The sequence below is a fragment of the Lathyrus oleraceus genome, chromosome 4 (genome assembly GCF_024323335.1).
Source record: "Lathyrus oleraceus cultivar Zhongwan6 chromosome 4, CAAS_Psat_ZW6_1.0, whole genome shotgun sequence".
Lineage (NCBI taxonomy): Eukaryota > Viridiplantae > Streptophyta > Magnoliopsida > Fabales > Fabaceae > Lathyrus > Lathyrus oleraceus.
The window spans coordinates 468883863-468901106 of NC_066582.1; the positions used below are offsets into that span (position 1 = coordinate 468883863).

General features: G+C 38.7%; 1 protein-coding gene across 1 annotated transcript; it reads left to right on the forward strand.

Moving 5' to 3' along the window:
- The first annotated feature begins 2488 nt into the window (after window positions 1-2488).
- Window positions 2489-3655, forward strand: LOC127137999 (uncharacterized). Its single transcript, XM_051064408.1, has one exon. It carries the CDS (start codon window positions 2489-2491, stop codon window positions 3653-3655), a length of 1167 nt encoding a protein of 388 aa, XP_050920365.1.
- The last annotated feature ends 13589 nt before the right edge of the window (window positions 3656-17244 follow it).

Genomic DNA, 17244 nt, shown 5'->3' on the forward strand with positions numbered 1-17244 from the left:
AAGACTTGAAGTGGTCCCATAAGTTTTCTTCCCTAACTTCTAAAGCTTTGGTTTGGTACCTTCCTACCTCCAACGTAGAACAAGTTATCATGAGCTGTGGAGACTTCCCGAATGTGCCACTCATGGGCCCACGGGGTTGCATCAATTACAACCATTCGTTGGCCCTAAGGAAGTTGGGATACCCGATCGAGAATGAACCTAGGGCTGAATTACTGAAGGATTTCATCTTGCCTGGTTTGGGAATAGAGAACACAACTCTGTTGCAAAAGGTTAAGAGAGCTTGGACCCAGATTCATCACAAAGGAAAAGAGCTAGGAAAACGTGAATGCCAAGCTAAAGAGTCGTATCGCCAGTGGGTGATGCAAAGGGATAAAGAAGTCAAGCTACCATACAATGTGGATGTCAAGATTCCCCCTTCAGAACCTATACCAGTATACGCTTCCAAGGAAGAAGTAGATGCACTGAAAGCAACTATCGCACAGTTAACCAAAGAGAACGAAGACTTGCGATCGAAGCTTCACACATTGGATTGAGACCATGCTAAGTTGAAAAGAAAGAGTGAAGATGATCTCGAGCTCTTGTCAGAAAGCATAAAGAAGGTGAAGCTTGAGGAAGACCTCAAATAGAAATACCAAGATGGTTTAGCTTAAGCAGATATGGGGCTATGTTCTCTCCGAAAACAGTTGAAACAAGAGGAAAAAGACTGAGGTGACAACCACCATTGGTTCGAGTTGGCTTTCAAAGAGAAGAAGGCATTGAGAGATGAATCCGACATGGAGATTCATGATCTCAAGCTTTCCCCTCGCGAGGCCAATGCAAAGATAGAGGTGGAACATCGTCTTAAGGATGAAGCAATCCGGGTTTCCTACGTTACCCCTCAAATCTGGAGAGAGAAATGTCACAAAGTTGAGATTGCCACCTCGAGTGCCGAACATTGGAGAGATCGTTTTTCTGCTTTGAAGAATGAGATTTTGGGTTGGCTCAAGGAGAAGGCTCAGATAAATAGTCTTCTCGATACTTATGTTGGATCTATCAACTTGTTGTAACCTGCAACTGCTTTGTACCGAGCCAAGTATGTTTGCTTAGCAAGGTTTTGCAACGAATTAACCCAAGAAGTTCCTTGGAAGCTAGAGGATACTCTAGAAGACGCTGATGAGAAGACCATTCCCCACTTTATACTCCGATTCATCTACCTCTGCGATCAAATGATGAAAAGGTTTAAAGTTGAGTTAAAGGAGATGAAGGAGCGGAAAGCAAAGCGCGCCATTTGACCATAGCTGCCTGTTTCCTTTTCATGTTTGAATTACTTTACTTGATATCTTTGTAATCATAATATCAAATTCATGAATAAAATTGCTTGATTTGTGTGAAGTCGGTGTTCCTACTTTATACGTCTATTCTATAATGCTTTATTGTCGCATCATGAATCGTATAAGGTTTCCCCGAGAATAAAAAAAACGAACATGCATCATGCATCAATCATTTATTTATGCATTTCATAATATATCCAGTTGGTCTAACCATTACTTTGGCCTTCTATCCAGTATTTCTCGCTGTCAAGCTGACCTCCCACTTCTACAACACCTGAGTTAAGCAAAAGATAGCTATGGAAATAATTGAACAAAACCAGATTGCCATGCAGGAGGAGATGGCTTAAGTGAGGACCCAACTGGGGAAACTCATGGACATCATGCAGAATGTCGTTCACCGACAAGAAAAGAATCACCAGGCTAACCCAGAAGCCAATGACAATGCAAACGCTACCAATCCTATCATGGGGAATGGGGTTCCTATTGTCACTCAGGCCCATGCTGAAGGGATGCCTACCAATCTGAATGCTAATCATACATACCATGTCCCTATCCATGGAGGTTCTTAAGCTGGCACAAAGGACCACGATGGATACTTATTCATGCCCAGGAATGAATCAGTGTACGAACCTTTTGGACCACCACAGACCGAACTTGAAAGGAAACTCAGAATGATGGACGAAAGAGTCTGAGTCATTGAAGGTCCTAACACCTTCGGGCTGGAAGCTGCTGACATGTGCTTAGTCCCAAGGGTCAACATCCCAGTTAATCCCAAAGTACCTACCTTCGAGAAATATCAGGGGACTAGTTATCCCAAGACCCATATCAGGACCTATTATAGAAAAATGGCGGCTTATTCAGGTGACGAAAAGCTACTGATATATTTCTTCCAAGACAGTCTCAGCGGAGCATCCCTGGAATGGTATATGCAGCTTGAACTCTCACATGTGCATTCTTGGAGAGAGTTAGTTGAAGCTTTCTTGAAGCACTATCAGTATAACACCGATATGGTGCCTAATAGGACACAACTTCAGAGTTTGACTTAGAAATCTGAAGAATCCTTGAAAGAATATGCACAACGTTTGAGGGACCTAGCTGCTAGGGTCCATCCTCCCCTGGTTGAGAAGGAACTGGTTGATATGTTCATGGGTACACTCCAAGGCCCATATCTGGACCGAATGATAGGAAGTGCTTTTGCCAGCTTCTCTGATCTCGTTATCGCTGGAGAACGGACCGAGAACAGACTAAAGATTGGAAAAATCCAAGGTTCTATTGTTGCTTCTAATGGGACAAAGAAACCCTATAGTGTTTTTCCCAAGAAAAGGGAGGGAGAAACCAATGCTACATCAATCTCCATGGGGAAAGGTAAAGCTTACCGGACCCCGTACTATCATGTTGCAGAAGTGACTCCTAACAACTATCAACAGTTGACATACGCCATTCCCGATGTTCCACAACAAGTCCCACATCATCCGCATGTCCGGTACCAGCAGCCATACACACCCAGGCCCAACAATTATCAACAATATCAACCGGGCCAACAACGTCCCAAAAGACAAGAGAGAAGACTCGACCCTCTTCCCATGAGCTGCAGTCAACTACTGAACCATATGTTAAATGGTTCTCTTATTAAGCTAAGGGAAGCCAAGCCTCCTTCATCCCCACTCCCACCAGGCTACGACACCAATTCACGTTGTGAGTTCCACACGAGGGTACCCGACCACACTATCGATAACTGTAAGGCGTTTCGGTATAAAGTTCAATACCTCCTTGACTCAAAGGCCATATCGTTCGTGCCTGCATGGCCCAACGTTAACAATAATCTGATGCCTCCTTATGTCGGGCATCCCGTGAACATGATGCAAGAGTCTGCTGAGGTCGACCGTATCTCTAAGGTCAACATGATAAAGACTCCATTATTGGAAGTAAAGGAACAATTTCTCCTAAGGAACGTGTTCCCCGGATGCACTTCTGACTGTGCACAATGTGAAGACACCCCACAGGGTTGTGGAAAGTGCAAAAAAGGTATTCAATTGCTGATAGACCAGGGCATTTTCCTAGTAGAACACTCTTCAGCAGTCGATGAGGTGTCTACTTTAGAGATACCCTACTATCCAGTGCAGATACCTATTGAGAATTCTCCCACAACACCCCTGGTGATTACTGTGCCAACTCCTTTCCCATACGAAAGCACTAAAGTCGTCCCCTGGAATTACGACTCCACAACCTATATGCATGGGAAAAGACTCGAAGAAAGGACCTCTGAAACTCAAAAGACTCTAGTAATCCATGTACCCTCTGAGGTTTCCAAACATGTGGGGACTCATAAGTTCATGGAAATATAAAAGCCAACTGAAATTCAAAAACCAGTGGAGGCTCAAGAGCCAGTTGTAAACATTACAAGAGCTAGTGGCATGACCCGAAGTGGTCGCATATTCGCAGCTCCGCCACCGCCACCTGAAAAATAGAATCTTGGAGCTCACGCCAAGAATAGGGGTAAGCAACCTGCCGACCTGGAGCAGGGGAAAACCCAGACTCAAGGCAAAGCCGTGTCAGATGGTGTGGAAGAGTTCCTCCGCATCATAAAGAAAAGCGACTACAAAGTGGTTGACCAGCTCAACCAAACACCATCCAAGATCTCTATACTCTCACTTCTTTTGTGTTCTGAAAGCCCACTGAGATGCTCTAATCAAGTTTCTCAGTGCCACCCATATGCCCCAAGAGATCATTGTCAATCAATTCGAAGGGGTAGTGGCCAATATAGATCACTAAAGCTGTTCTTTGGAAGGGGTACATGAAGAGGTCCAATTTGTAAATTTTTAGAAGAACAACCCCTATTCCAATACTTACAATCTAGGATGGAAGGATCATCTGAATTTCTGTTGGAACAACAACTAAAACCAAAGTGGTACCTAAGCTATGCAACAAAACCAACAAGTATCCAACTTTCAAACGAGGTAATCTTTGTTTGAAGAAACTTTGCAGAATTTCATTAAAGTCACTCAAAATAGCTTTGACCGGATAAATAAGAACCATCAGGAAATATGTAGAAACCCGGTTGAGTCTATTAAAAATATGGAGATGAAGATTGGTCAGCTATCTAGACAAATAACAACTTTTCCTAGCACGAGTGGAGGATTAACGGGTAACACTATAGAAAATCCTAAGAATGAAACATGCAAAGTAGTTGGTGCAGGCTCATGGGTAATTATTGAAAAAGATAACAAAAAGACAGCTCAAGAAGATGTGATTGAAAGAGGAGATAATGGGAAGTAAGGTAATGAAGAAGAAAGAGGAGTCACCATTGATCACTTCATTGATAAAATTTCTCCTTTGAGAAGAACATAGAAGAAAATACTAACCAAATCAAATCCTCCTTTATCGGATTACATTAAACCACCATTCCATATAATTAAAAAGAAACCAGTTCAAGAGGATGAAGCAGCGATCTTTGCAAAGTTCAAGGAAATGCTAGCTAATCTCCAGGTAAGTATTTTGTTCCATGAAATTTTAGAACCCCAAAATTTGTTAAATATATAAAGGTATTATTAAAGGGGACAAAAGGGGAAGTAGGCAAGGAACACGTAAACATGACTGAAATGGAGGAAGTGGTAAAATATCAAGTGTTTCCACCAAAGTTAAAAGATCCAAGTAAGTTTACTATTCCTTGCAATATCAGTGAGGTGAATATTCTACAGGCTCTGTGTGATCTTGGATCTAGCATAAATGTCATGCCAGTGAAAATGGTAAAAGAATTGAAGGTGGGTGAGATCACACAAAATAATTTCACTCTCACTCTAGCTTACTCATTTGTTACTCAACCGATTGGTATTTTGCGTAACGTGTTAGTACATGTCGACAGACTGATATTTCCTGTGGATTTTGTAGTGCTGGATACAAAGGGAACTTCAGGAGGATCTGTTATTATCAGACGACCATTCCTGGATACCGAGAAAGCCAAGATTAATGTAGAAACGGGTGAACTTATATTAAAGAACAATAAAAAGAATATAGTTTTTAAGGTGTGTGACTGGGAACCAGGTGAAGAGAAGTTGGATACTTGCTATCATCTAGAGGAAAGAGGTAGTAAGGTGGACACAAGATAAAGAAGAAGCGAATTTACCATCGTGACGGTATCCCTTACGCCTGACGTGAATTCAAATGGATAGTCAAGCTAATGACGTAAAACAAGCGTTGGATTGGAGGCAACCCATTAGTAAGATTTTTTTTCGCTATAGTGAATTTTAACTTTTTTAACATTATGGTTTTTGTGATATGTTATGGAAGAGAAAATAGGAAGAAAATAGATAAAGAAAGGAGAAAGGAAGCCAAAAGGAAAACAACCTTTGTAATAATCACGCAGCCCATCACACGCGTGATGTGACTCTATCACACACACAATATAGGCATCACGCACGATAGAGACGTTGGGAAGATTCCTATAACAGTAACCATTGCACATGCGATTCATCTACCGTGCGCGTGATGTGACTGTTCGTGAGAGACGTGGGACAAATCCGTTGGCATCACATGCGTGATGCAAAGATGACGTGCGCGATGGCCAACAGATAGTTGGCCTATATATAGTGAATGTCCCAATTCATTTTTTCACAACAATCCCTTCTTACCATTCTGCTTTCTACGCTATACTCTAAGCAATCTTTATGCAATTTTCTTCTCCTTTTTCTTTGTGCATAGTGTTTTCACTTTTGTAGGTATTATGGCTTCAAAAAGAGGATGTATGTCAAGAGGATCATCATCAAGGGCTGCCCTAACACCTAGTGCTCCAACTTTTCCAAACCTTAAGTTCTTATCCGAGGCGTTTGCATAAAAATTTCTCAAGATTGTGGATTACCACATTGTCAATGAGCGAGCATTTGATTTAAGTGATTTGCGAGGTTTTGAAGAGATTGGATAAAATATGCATCAAAGGAAATGGGTAAGTTTTAATAATTTGATTCATGAAACTAATAAGAATATTGGTTTAAAATTTTATGCAAATGCGGCCTTTGGTGATTCGTGTAAGATCCCAATTTTGACCCTAAGATCCCTCATGTTATCTCATCATATGCATTAGCTTTGGGATCACACCTTGGCATCCTCCTTACCCATTATTCATTGGGTTTGCATTGGGAGAGATCACCAAGCATATTTGATTGTATCATACTTTGTTTTTCATTATCTACTAACCAAAATACCAAAATATGTCAATGTATAGTTTAACTCTTTTGTAGGTAGTGTGTGTGCTCACTTATGCTTCATGAAGCTCATATCTAGAGTTTGAGACCCTCAATGCAAGGAGACCAATCAAGAAATGGTTCACAATGGCACTAGACATCATATACAGATCCCCATTGTCTTTACATATCATTTTGATCAAGAATTCTTCAAGAGTTTGAAGCTTGTTTGCCTTGGAAGCCCTTATTCATCTGGGTATCTTGTGTAACTTCCTCAACAAGTTTCTTCAACATTTGATAAAATATTTCAAGGGATACTTCATATTACATCATATTACACATATATGATCTTCCATGAGTCCCAAAAATCAAGATAATGTCAAGCTAGCAAGATGGTTCATGGTGGTTGACCAGAGAAAGTCAACTAGTAAAAATTGGGGTTCCCTAGACCCTATCTCCTACAATTTTTGTCCTATGAAAAGGATTCCAAGAGAAACGTTACCCATAATGACATTCCAAACAACTTTCATGTTGAATTCAAGAGCTAGTTTTGCTTTGAAAATCAATTTTTATGGTGAAAGATTATAGGTCATTTTGTATAAACCCTAGTTAAAAGGTCAACTACAAAAGACCATAACTTGCTCAATTTTTATGATATGAAATCCATTCAAGTTCCATGATTAAATTCAAGATGTCCCCTTAAACTTTGATGTTTGGAGGAAGTTCACATTCAACATGCAAATGCATGTTCCAAGAGGAAACATTATAGGTCATTTTGGGGCATTACCATTGAACTAGTGATTTTCCTCAACTATGGAAGATACTTGATGATGATGATGTTGACGGGATGTTGGATTCCTTCTGATTTGAGGCCTCCTCTACCTCCCACTTGAAATTGCATTTGTTTCATTGTCCTTTTTCTTGTTAAAATTGCTGCCATTACCTCTTACTCATCGATGCCTTATCCTTTGACAAACGTCCCTCTCTAACTCCTTCCTCAAGCCTCATCCCCATGTTTACCATTTTGGTAAAGTCACTGGGGGCACTAGAAATCATTCGTTCATAATAAAATGAACTCAGAGTCTTTAGAAAGATCTTTGTCATCTCTTTTTCCTCCAAAGGAGGAGTGATCTGGGCAGCCAATTCCCTCCATCTCTACGCATACTCTTTGAATGTCTCCTTATCTTTCTAAGACATATACCTCAGTTGGTCTCTATCAGGCGCCATGTCCATGTTGTACTTATACTGCTTGACAAAAGCCTCTCCCAAGTCATTGAAAGTGCGAATACTTGCACTATCCAGCCCCATATACCAACGAAGCGCAGCACCGGTCAGATTGTCCTGAAAATAATGAATCAACAGTTGATCATTATCGGTCTGAGTAGACATCTTGCGAGCATACATCACTAGATGACTGAGCGAATAAGTATTCCCCTTATACTTTTCAAAGTCAGGTACTTTGAACTTCACTGGAATCTTGACGTTGGGTACTAAGCACAACTCAGCAGCACTTTTCCCAAACAAGTCCTTACCTCTCAGTGTCTTCAATTCCTTGCGCAACTCAAGAAACTGATCTTTCATTTCATCCATTTTCTCATAGACATTTGGACCCTCAGATGGCTCAGAGTGATAAATGATGTTCTCTACACGGGGTAAGGTGTGTTCAATGGGAGGTGGCACGGACATGACCGGGCTAGATATCGGCATGGAAGAAAAAGTAGGCGCAAAGCCTTCAGGCATAAAGTTGGACGACATTCCCCACGGGAATCCAGCAGACATAGCAGGCGCGAAGTGGGCGGCAGCAGCAGGCATGGTAAAGGTAGCCACCTCTGAAATAACCATCCTTGTAGGAGGAGTTACAGGCGTTGGAGAAGCTTGGCTTTGAGCGGCAAGAACTGACTCCATCATGGAAGTCAAGCGAGCGATCTCGTCCTTCAGCTCTCTGTTTTCTTGCTCTAGATGCTCCATAATTCTGAGATGATGAGTGCGGGTTTTGTATCGATGAGTCAACTTGGCTAAAGCACAGAAGAAAGACCAATGAGACATCTGGCGAAAGAGAAACCTGCTTATGCAAATGATGCATGAAATGCAATGCTTGTTTATTTATTTTTGTTTTCAAGGAACTTACTATATCATTTGCAAACATATATATATATATATATATATATATATATATATATATATATATATATATATATATATATATATATATATATATATATATATATATCAATAATTGCAATAATTTTTATATGACCAAAAATCTCTTTTCATTTATATAATTGGAAGGATTACACTGAGTACAATTTTAGAAACCAAATGAAAAATACAAGAGAAAAGGAGACTAGTCATCCTAAGGATCCCTAACAACGTCAGAAGATATGGCTGAAGGCGCGTACTTCCTTCAAATGCGTCGAATCTCGGTCTCAAAAGAAGCCTTCATCTGAGTCTTCTCGACGACAAGCTGATCAACAATCTTCTTCCAAGAAACGGAAGGCTGAGGCATGCTAGAAGATGAAACCTCTGGCTCTCTCTGTCTCTTCGTTACTCGGTCTTCAAGTAGCTCAATAAGTGCATCTTTGTCCTTAGACTCCAACTGCAATTCTTCATGCTTCTTGCTCAAAGCATGGAAACGCTCTTCCCACATATCCTTCTCTTGCTTCATCTTGACAAGCGTGTCTTCCAACTCTTCTACATCTTGGTTAGGGATAGTTAATGGCTCAACCAAAACCATAAACATAGGTCTTTCACAAGGATAAGGCATCTTCAACTCCAAAGCTCTCTTCTTCACCCAAAGAGTGTAAGCTTCCAAAGCTACACAATTGCACGGACCAAGCTCGGATCTTCCTTTCCTATGCACATTATGCCAAACATGTACAATCTTCTGCTTCAAATGTTGGGGATCTTTACCCTCTTTATAGAAAAGACCTTCTAACAAAGTGTTATTAGGTTTGTCTCTCAAGGGGAACTCAAGTTGACGACGAGCCAAAGCAGGGTTATAGTTAATTCCTCCTTGTGTACCAATGAGAGGCATATTAGAGAATTCACCACAAGTGTCAATAATCTCCAAACTGCTCAAAGACGGATCATACCAAACTATATCATCATTAGTGAGAGACATAAGTCTCTGAGACCACCTTAGACATTGTTTGTTCTCCACAAAAGCAGGTGTCTGAGGCAAGTGAGAAATAAACCACTTGTACAGAAGAGGAATGCAATAGACAATAGTTCCACCACCCTTAGAATTCCTTAGATGCAAAGAGAAATACATATCACCCAACAAAGTAGGCACAAGATTTCCAATCAAGAAAAGTTTAATGGCGTTAACATCAACAAACCCGTCAATGTTAGGGAACAAAGCTAATCCATAAATGAGCAACACAAAGATAGCTTCAAAAGCGTCCACACTACCAGCTTGAGTAAATCAGATGGCCATCCAAACAATCCTCCTTTCTTCACCCAATGAGCCTTTCTCTCATACTTCTTCAAGTGAAGGGCTTCAGCAATAATACTAGATCGGGGAATCTCCTCCAATCCACTAAAAGGCACTCTACTAGAAATAGGTATCCCCAAAAGATGAGAATACTCCTCCAATGTAGGCACAAGCTGAAAATCTGGGAAAGTGAAACAACGGTAGAGAGGATCATAGAACTGCACCAATACACTCAGAAGTCCTTCAACCACATCAGCAGATAAGATAGACAAAAGCTTCCCATGGCGTTGTTTGAAGTCCAAAGGATCTAATATAAAAGATGCTAGCTTCCTTAACTCTTTCAAGTCGGGACATCTAAAACTGTACTTCTTAGTATTCCTTCGTCCATAATCCATGGTCTGAAAATATTTGCAAATGATACCTTAGTTCCTTGAAATTTTCGTGTGATGAATGTTATGATGCGCATGAATGCATGAATGCAACAATCACAAATAAGGGATCACACACAAGGCAAACAAAGGTCAAGGGATGAACCAAGTCATTGTCAAGATCAATCATCCATTTTGGTGGATTATGGTTTACACCTTATCAACACCCAAGTTCCATTGATATTGACAAGACTTGATTGGATCAACCAAGAATCAAGGGTTTGTAGTAAGTCACGAGCATGGAGTCTGGGTAAGAACCATCCCAAAGGAGTGAACTAAGGATAAAAACATGTAGATCATGTTCTAAAAAGTTCCCAAAGTCTTAATTCCATCTATCAAATATTACAAGTTAAGATGACTGACTCATCGACCCATAATATTCTCAAGAGAAACTCGTCTGAGTGTAGTATCGTGTAACAACTGTTATCAAGTCTACACTTGAACAGTTTCCGCACTACGTCCTAAATAGGCCAAGAGGGGGTAAATGTTCTACGGTCCTCAGCTTCTCAGACCCAAATTAGAGATGGTAATGCCTAACCACAAATACTTGTGTGACATTCCCAAATCTAAAAGAGTCTCCACTGAGCAGATGGATCTCAAGCCAACTTGTTAAGGACTACTCCACACAAGTCGAACATGACTATACCACCCTCCTATCTTAATTGCACTCAAGTTCGGGTTTGAACTTATCTCAGCACTAAGAGATCACCAAGCACAATAAGCAGATTCTATCACACATACATATATACAAACATCACATATCTACAAATATATACACATAAAAAGTAGGCTAAACCCACTAGAGACTACTCCCCAGCAGAGTCTCCACTTAATTTCTGTAGCGTAAATTCATGATCATCAAGCTATGGATAAGCTAGAGATCAAATAACAAGAGCCGCCACCGCGCTTTTATTGTTTCCAAGGGAAAAAGTACGAACAAAACCTAAAAATTAAGAAGTTTTCAAATTAAAACTAATAAAATGTCAGAGATTACAGGTAAGGGGGTTGGTTACACAGAGGGAAGGTGTTAGCACCCAAAGTGTCTTAGGTACTCCTAGGGAGCCCTTTTTGTGTGCATATGTATTTGGTATAAAATGATGTTTACAAACAAATAGAATGGGGGGATAATAAAAGAATTCATTAATTATAATTTTGTGTTTGGCAAGACCTTCGGTCTTGTGCCTACGTACCAACTAAAAATGAGGGATCAAAACCTCGTAGTTCGTGATACAAATTTCAAAATGGATGCATTGCTTTTAACAAAAATTAAGTTTGGAAGGCACAGAGGCCTAAAAATAGTTTGAATGAGTTAGTTCTTTTTGGCTTTTTGAAAGTTTAGGTCAAGTATAGTTAAGTTTATTTACAAATTTGATTTAAGAAAAGAAGTTTGAAAATGCAATGGCATAAGGCCAAAGTTTCTATCTTTTGTAAAGTGGTCAAAGTTTGGAACAAAATAAGTTCAATCAAAGAAGATTTTGAAAAGGGAGGGAGATATTTTTGAAATTAAAGAAATGGGGAGAAGATGAAGAGACTAATCCTATGCACAAAATTAAAAGTTAAGAGTTGAAAAGATCTGACCAAATGGGTAGCAATCCAATAGACAAGAGTGTCAATAGGAAACCCAGAATTCCCTTGGACATTTATAATCAAGCAACACACAAATGCACAATTATATTATCTTGAAGAGAAAAGGCATCAAATAAAGATAGCCACATCCCAGCTTTAGCCACTCCATGATCTTCTTCAAATTAACCCATATAGCAGATGAATTCCACAACTCACGGGTTCAAAATAACAGCTTCACAATGATCATGTTACAGATGAACTCAGAGGGATCTTGATTAATGTATCAGATGAAGTCTCAAATTGCAAGCACTTGGTTTCTCAATAAGTTGGCACTGACCAAGTCCTTTAGCATAGGAATGTTGCCTAAGTTCTAAGTCCATTTGTCCAAGATCAAGCCAACAGTCCACATAATTTTTTTTAGGGTTTTTGTTGTTATTATGTACATTAATGGTCAAAGACCACACAAACAAGCAAAGTATACACAAACAAGATATATCACACAATAGGGTCCAAATGGACAAAGTGAAAATGCATTAACATAAATAATTAGAATGATATGAACAAAGGCAAATGAATAAAGGCTAGAATTAAATGACATTAAAGTAAATGACTTGAAATTAAAAGTTAGTTGTTAATGAGTTAGGAGTTAGTATTGTTTTGCTTTAGCTTTTCATTTTAAGACATTCTTTGGAGAACACTCAACCCACTTATCACAAGCATGGATCCTTGAGCCAAGACATCTTCCAAAGGAAGGAAAAAAGGCCAAGTTTCCACATAATACCATGAAAGAGGGGAGACTTACAATCTCACTAACTAGAATGTTATGCCTTTTATATCACAAATTTAGCGCTATGTTAAGCAATCGTAATTGGACTTATGTAGAAGTCACAACTATTTGAAGTCGGGCAATAGAATTTTAGTGTTAATGCATGTTAGAGACATAATATAGTCGATTATGCTCATGAAACATACCACACACAAAAAGAATATGCAAAAGAGGTGATCTAATCTCATCCATACTCATGTTAATTTTTCAATCAACTAGCTTTAGGACTTTGAGATGTCATAAGCCAAATGAGATGAATGCATAAAGAAAGGGAATGAGATGAAGGAGGGGAATGGATGAAAACTCAAATTGATCAAAGGAGGACCTTTACCAAATTAATATCATCCATTCATTTTTGGAGATGGAATGTACATTCCATCAATCCCCTAAATCCAATGATATTAACTTGACAACGTCAAATCAACCTTGACCAAGGCCCAAAAACAAGAGTCAAACACAAACAAGTCATTACAATTGGTCAACAAAATTATTTGGCATTTATTCAAATTAAAAATAATAAAATAAGGCATTCAAATTAAATATGTTTTGTCAAATTCCTAAAACCTCATCAAAACACCAAAGAAATGGCCATGAGATTTACCATAGGTCAAACAAGGTCAAAGGACCTTGGAGAAAAAATTTCAGAATTTTTTAAGACTTAAAAGTATTTTTTAACAATTAAAAACAAATGCAAAATCAATTAAATCATGAAAAATATTAATAATGATCCAAAAAATAATTTTAATTCAGAATATGAAAGAGGAAATTATTTGAAAATTTTTGGTGAAACTCTCATATTTTTTGGATCAATATTAAAATTAATATGAACTAATGAAAATAAAAGGAATAAAAGAAAATCAGGAAATAACAAAATAACGTGGACCACTTGATCTCCCTCATTAATTGAGGTGGCAGATCAAGTGGCCACCAGCGCGCGTTCTATGGTGGACTTGAGTCAACGCGGCACAGGCTTGGTATTTAAAAGCAATGCACGAGATTAAAACAATATGAAAAGGATCAATGGCTCTAAACCATGCCAACACATCACCGGCGTCCAAAGGCCGGTCATCTTCTCCAAATGAGAAAAGTGTCTTCATCAAAGTTGTATATCTTTCAAAAGCCTTCAAAATGGTCACCAATTTCATGTCATTTGGATTTGAAATGATAGAGTTATGCATTTTTGAAGTTTGGAAAAATCACTTGTTCAATGGTATAGGTCAAAAGTGACCTATAATGTAACCTCATATGACATGCTCATAAAAGTTGAATTAGCTCTAACTCAAAACATCAAAGTTGAATTAGACATATTGAATTTGATTGTGAAACTTGGAAATCTTTCATATCATAAAAATTGAGAAGGTTATGGCCTTAGGAAGTTAACTTTCAAATTAGGGTTTAGACAAAATGACCTATAATGTTTCAACATAGAAAATGATTTTCCAAGCAAAACTAGCTCTAGGTCTCAACATGAAAGTTGTTTGTAATGCCATTTAGAGTAACGATTATCTTGGAATCATTTTCATATGGTGAAAATTGTAGGAGATAGGGTCTAGGGAGACCCAGTTTTGATTAGATGAATTCATCTGGCCAACCACCATCAACCAACTTGCTAACCTTCAATTCTTTAGACTTTCTTGGCTCATGGTAGATCATATGTGCATAATATTATGAATTTTAAAGTGTCCCTTGAGAAATTTGATAAATTGGTGAGATAGCTTGTTGGAGAAGTTACTCAAGATACCCAGTCAAACTAGGGTTTCCAAGGCAAATCACTCCCAAACTCTTGAAGAAAACATGATCAATATAACATGTAGGAATCAATGGAACTCATATATGATGCTCATAACCATTCTTGGATCAATTAATGGTTGTGCTCTTTGTCATGAGGGTCTCAAACCCTAGATATGGTGATCATGCCCTACCTACAAAAGAGTTAGGTAAATGCAAAGACATATTTTTGTATTTTGGTTAGTAAAATGACAATATACAAGTATGATACAATCACATAGTGCTTGGTGATCTCTCCCAAAACAAACCCAATGAAACAGGGGTAAGGAGGATGCCAAGGTATGATCCCAATGCTAATGCTTATTATGAAATTGCATGAGGGATCTTAGGGTCAAAATTGGGGTCTTACACTATCCAGCATTTGATAGATGTAATTCCTACTTTTTGTTCAGTTGGTTTATCCTTGATATGTTCTTCTTAACCGATGACAGATTTCCTCCTTGACAGTCCCAGGCCAGTTAATACTTGATATGTTCATCTTAACCGATGACGGATTTTCTTCCCTGTTGAGTCTATCCTTAATATTTTCATCCTAACCGATGACGGGATTCTCACCTTTGGTCTTCTATCCAGTACCTGGTAGTTGTAAATCCTATTTTCTGCAGTTTTCCCCAGTAAGGTTATTCTTACCCAGTAACCGGTAATGAAAACTCCCTTCTGGCATTCTCAGCGAGTCATCCTTGATATGTTCATCCTAACCGATGACGGGTGTCCTCTCTGTCAGATCTTTATTATCTCCTTACCCAGTAACAAGCAGTAGATAATAGATTTATTTTCCTCCTATGTTGAAGTTTATTTCTTCCCCAGTCGAGTTGAGTGCGTGTTTCCTTAGTGAAATCGCTTTTCCTGCATGATTCAAGTACTTCAGTTTCATCCTGACTTACTTGTATCCCCTGCAGATGTTGCTGTTCCCCAACTGAGTCTTTTCCATGTTTGTATGGAATTCCTCGAGTCCCCCAGCAGTTTTAAGTCGTAGCCTGACCTACGTGTAACCTTTTATCCCCCCAGAGTCTCTGTCTCCCTAGTGAGTTTTCCTCATGGAAAGCGTTATACTCCTGCGGATCTTCGGTCTCTCTGATTTCTTTTCCTTTGTGGCAATATTTCCCCACAGAGAATTTGCTTTTTACATTCATATCATATGCATCATGAGGTCTCTTAGGGACCAAAATTTGTTTCTATATGTTGTTATTTAAGCCCATTCTACTGAGTCGACACGAAGATTTTAACCTTCCCCTCCTCAGTTAGAATGTCCTTAAATAGGGGCAGCTGTAAGACCCCAATTTTGACCCTAAGATCCCTCATGCAATTTCATCATATGAATTAGCATTGGGATCATACATTGGCATCCTCCGTACCCCTCTTTCATTGGGTTTGTTTTGGGATAGATCACCAAGCACTATGTGATTGTATCATACTTTTATTTCATCATTTTACTAACCAAAATACCAAAAATATATCTTTGCATTTGCCTAACTCTTTTGTAGGTAAGGTTGATCCCATTGATTTATCAGGTTCATATCTAGGGTTTGAGACCCTCATGACAAAGAGCACAACCATGAATTGATCCAAGAATGGTTATGAGCATCATATATGAGTTTCATTGATTCCTACATGTTATATTGATCAAGTTTTCTTCAAGATTTTGGAGGTGATTTGCCTTGGAAACCCTAGTTTGACTGGGTATCTTGAGTAACTTCTCCAACAAGCTTATCTCACCAATTGATCAAATTTATCAAGGTACACTTAAAAATTCATCATCTTATGCATATATGATCTACCATTATCCAAGAAAGTCAAAAGAATTGAAGGTTAGCAAGTTGATTGGTGGTGGTTGGCCAGATGAATTCATCTGATAAAAACGGGGTCTCCCTAGACCCTATCTCCTACAATTTTCACCATATGAAAATGATTCCAAGAGAAAAGTTACTCTAAATGACATTCCAAACAACTTTCATGTTGAGTACTAGAGCTATGTTTGCTTGGAAAATCATTTTCTATGTTGAAACATTATAGGTCATTTTGTCTAAACCCTAATTTGAAAGTCAACTTCCCAAGGCCATAACTTTCTCATTTTTTATGAGATGAAATATTTCCAAGCTTCACAATCAACTTAAATATGTATACTTCAACTTTTATGTTTGGAGTTAGATCTAATTCAAATTTTATGAGCACGTGATATGAGGATACATTATAGGTCATTTTTGACCTATACCATTGAACAAGTCATTTTTTCAAACTTCAAAAATGCATAACTCTATCATTATAAATCCAAATGACATGAGATTTTTGAACATTTTGAAGGTATTTGAAAGATCTACAACTTTTATGAAGACACTTTTCTCATTTGAAGCTCACATAAAAAGTTAAGTAAGGTGGAATATTGAGGTATATGGCTTGGCACTTAGAAAAAATTTCAACATGTTGAAATTTCCAAACTTCCACCTCAAAACTCTCCATGTTCCAAGCTCCAAATGAAAAAGTGTTGAACATAAAACTTGTTCCCCTTGATCCAAGCTTTCCAAAGAACCCAAGTTCATGCATTTTGGACAAAGATTGCTAGGTCTGCGCATGGCTTTAACAGGGATGCTTCATGGGAAAGAATCAATTGCACAAATTTCAGTTCACATTGCCTTGCCATTCAAGCTTCGCTCAGACTTCAATTGGAATCATTTTGGACCTTAATGCATCGCATCATGGGCCTGTACATGCCCGTGCA

Coding starts and splice junctions, on each gene's coding strand:
- LOC127137999 (XM_051064408.1), top strand. CDS start 2,489: ATGATAGGAAGTGCTTTTGCCAGCTTCTCTGATCTCGTTATCGCTGGA.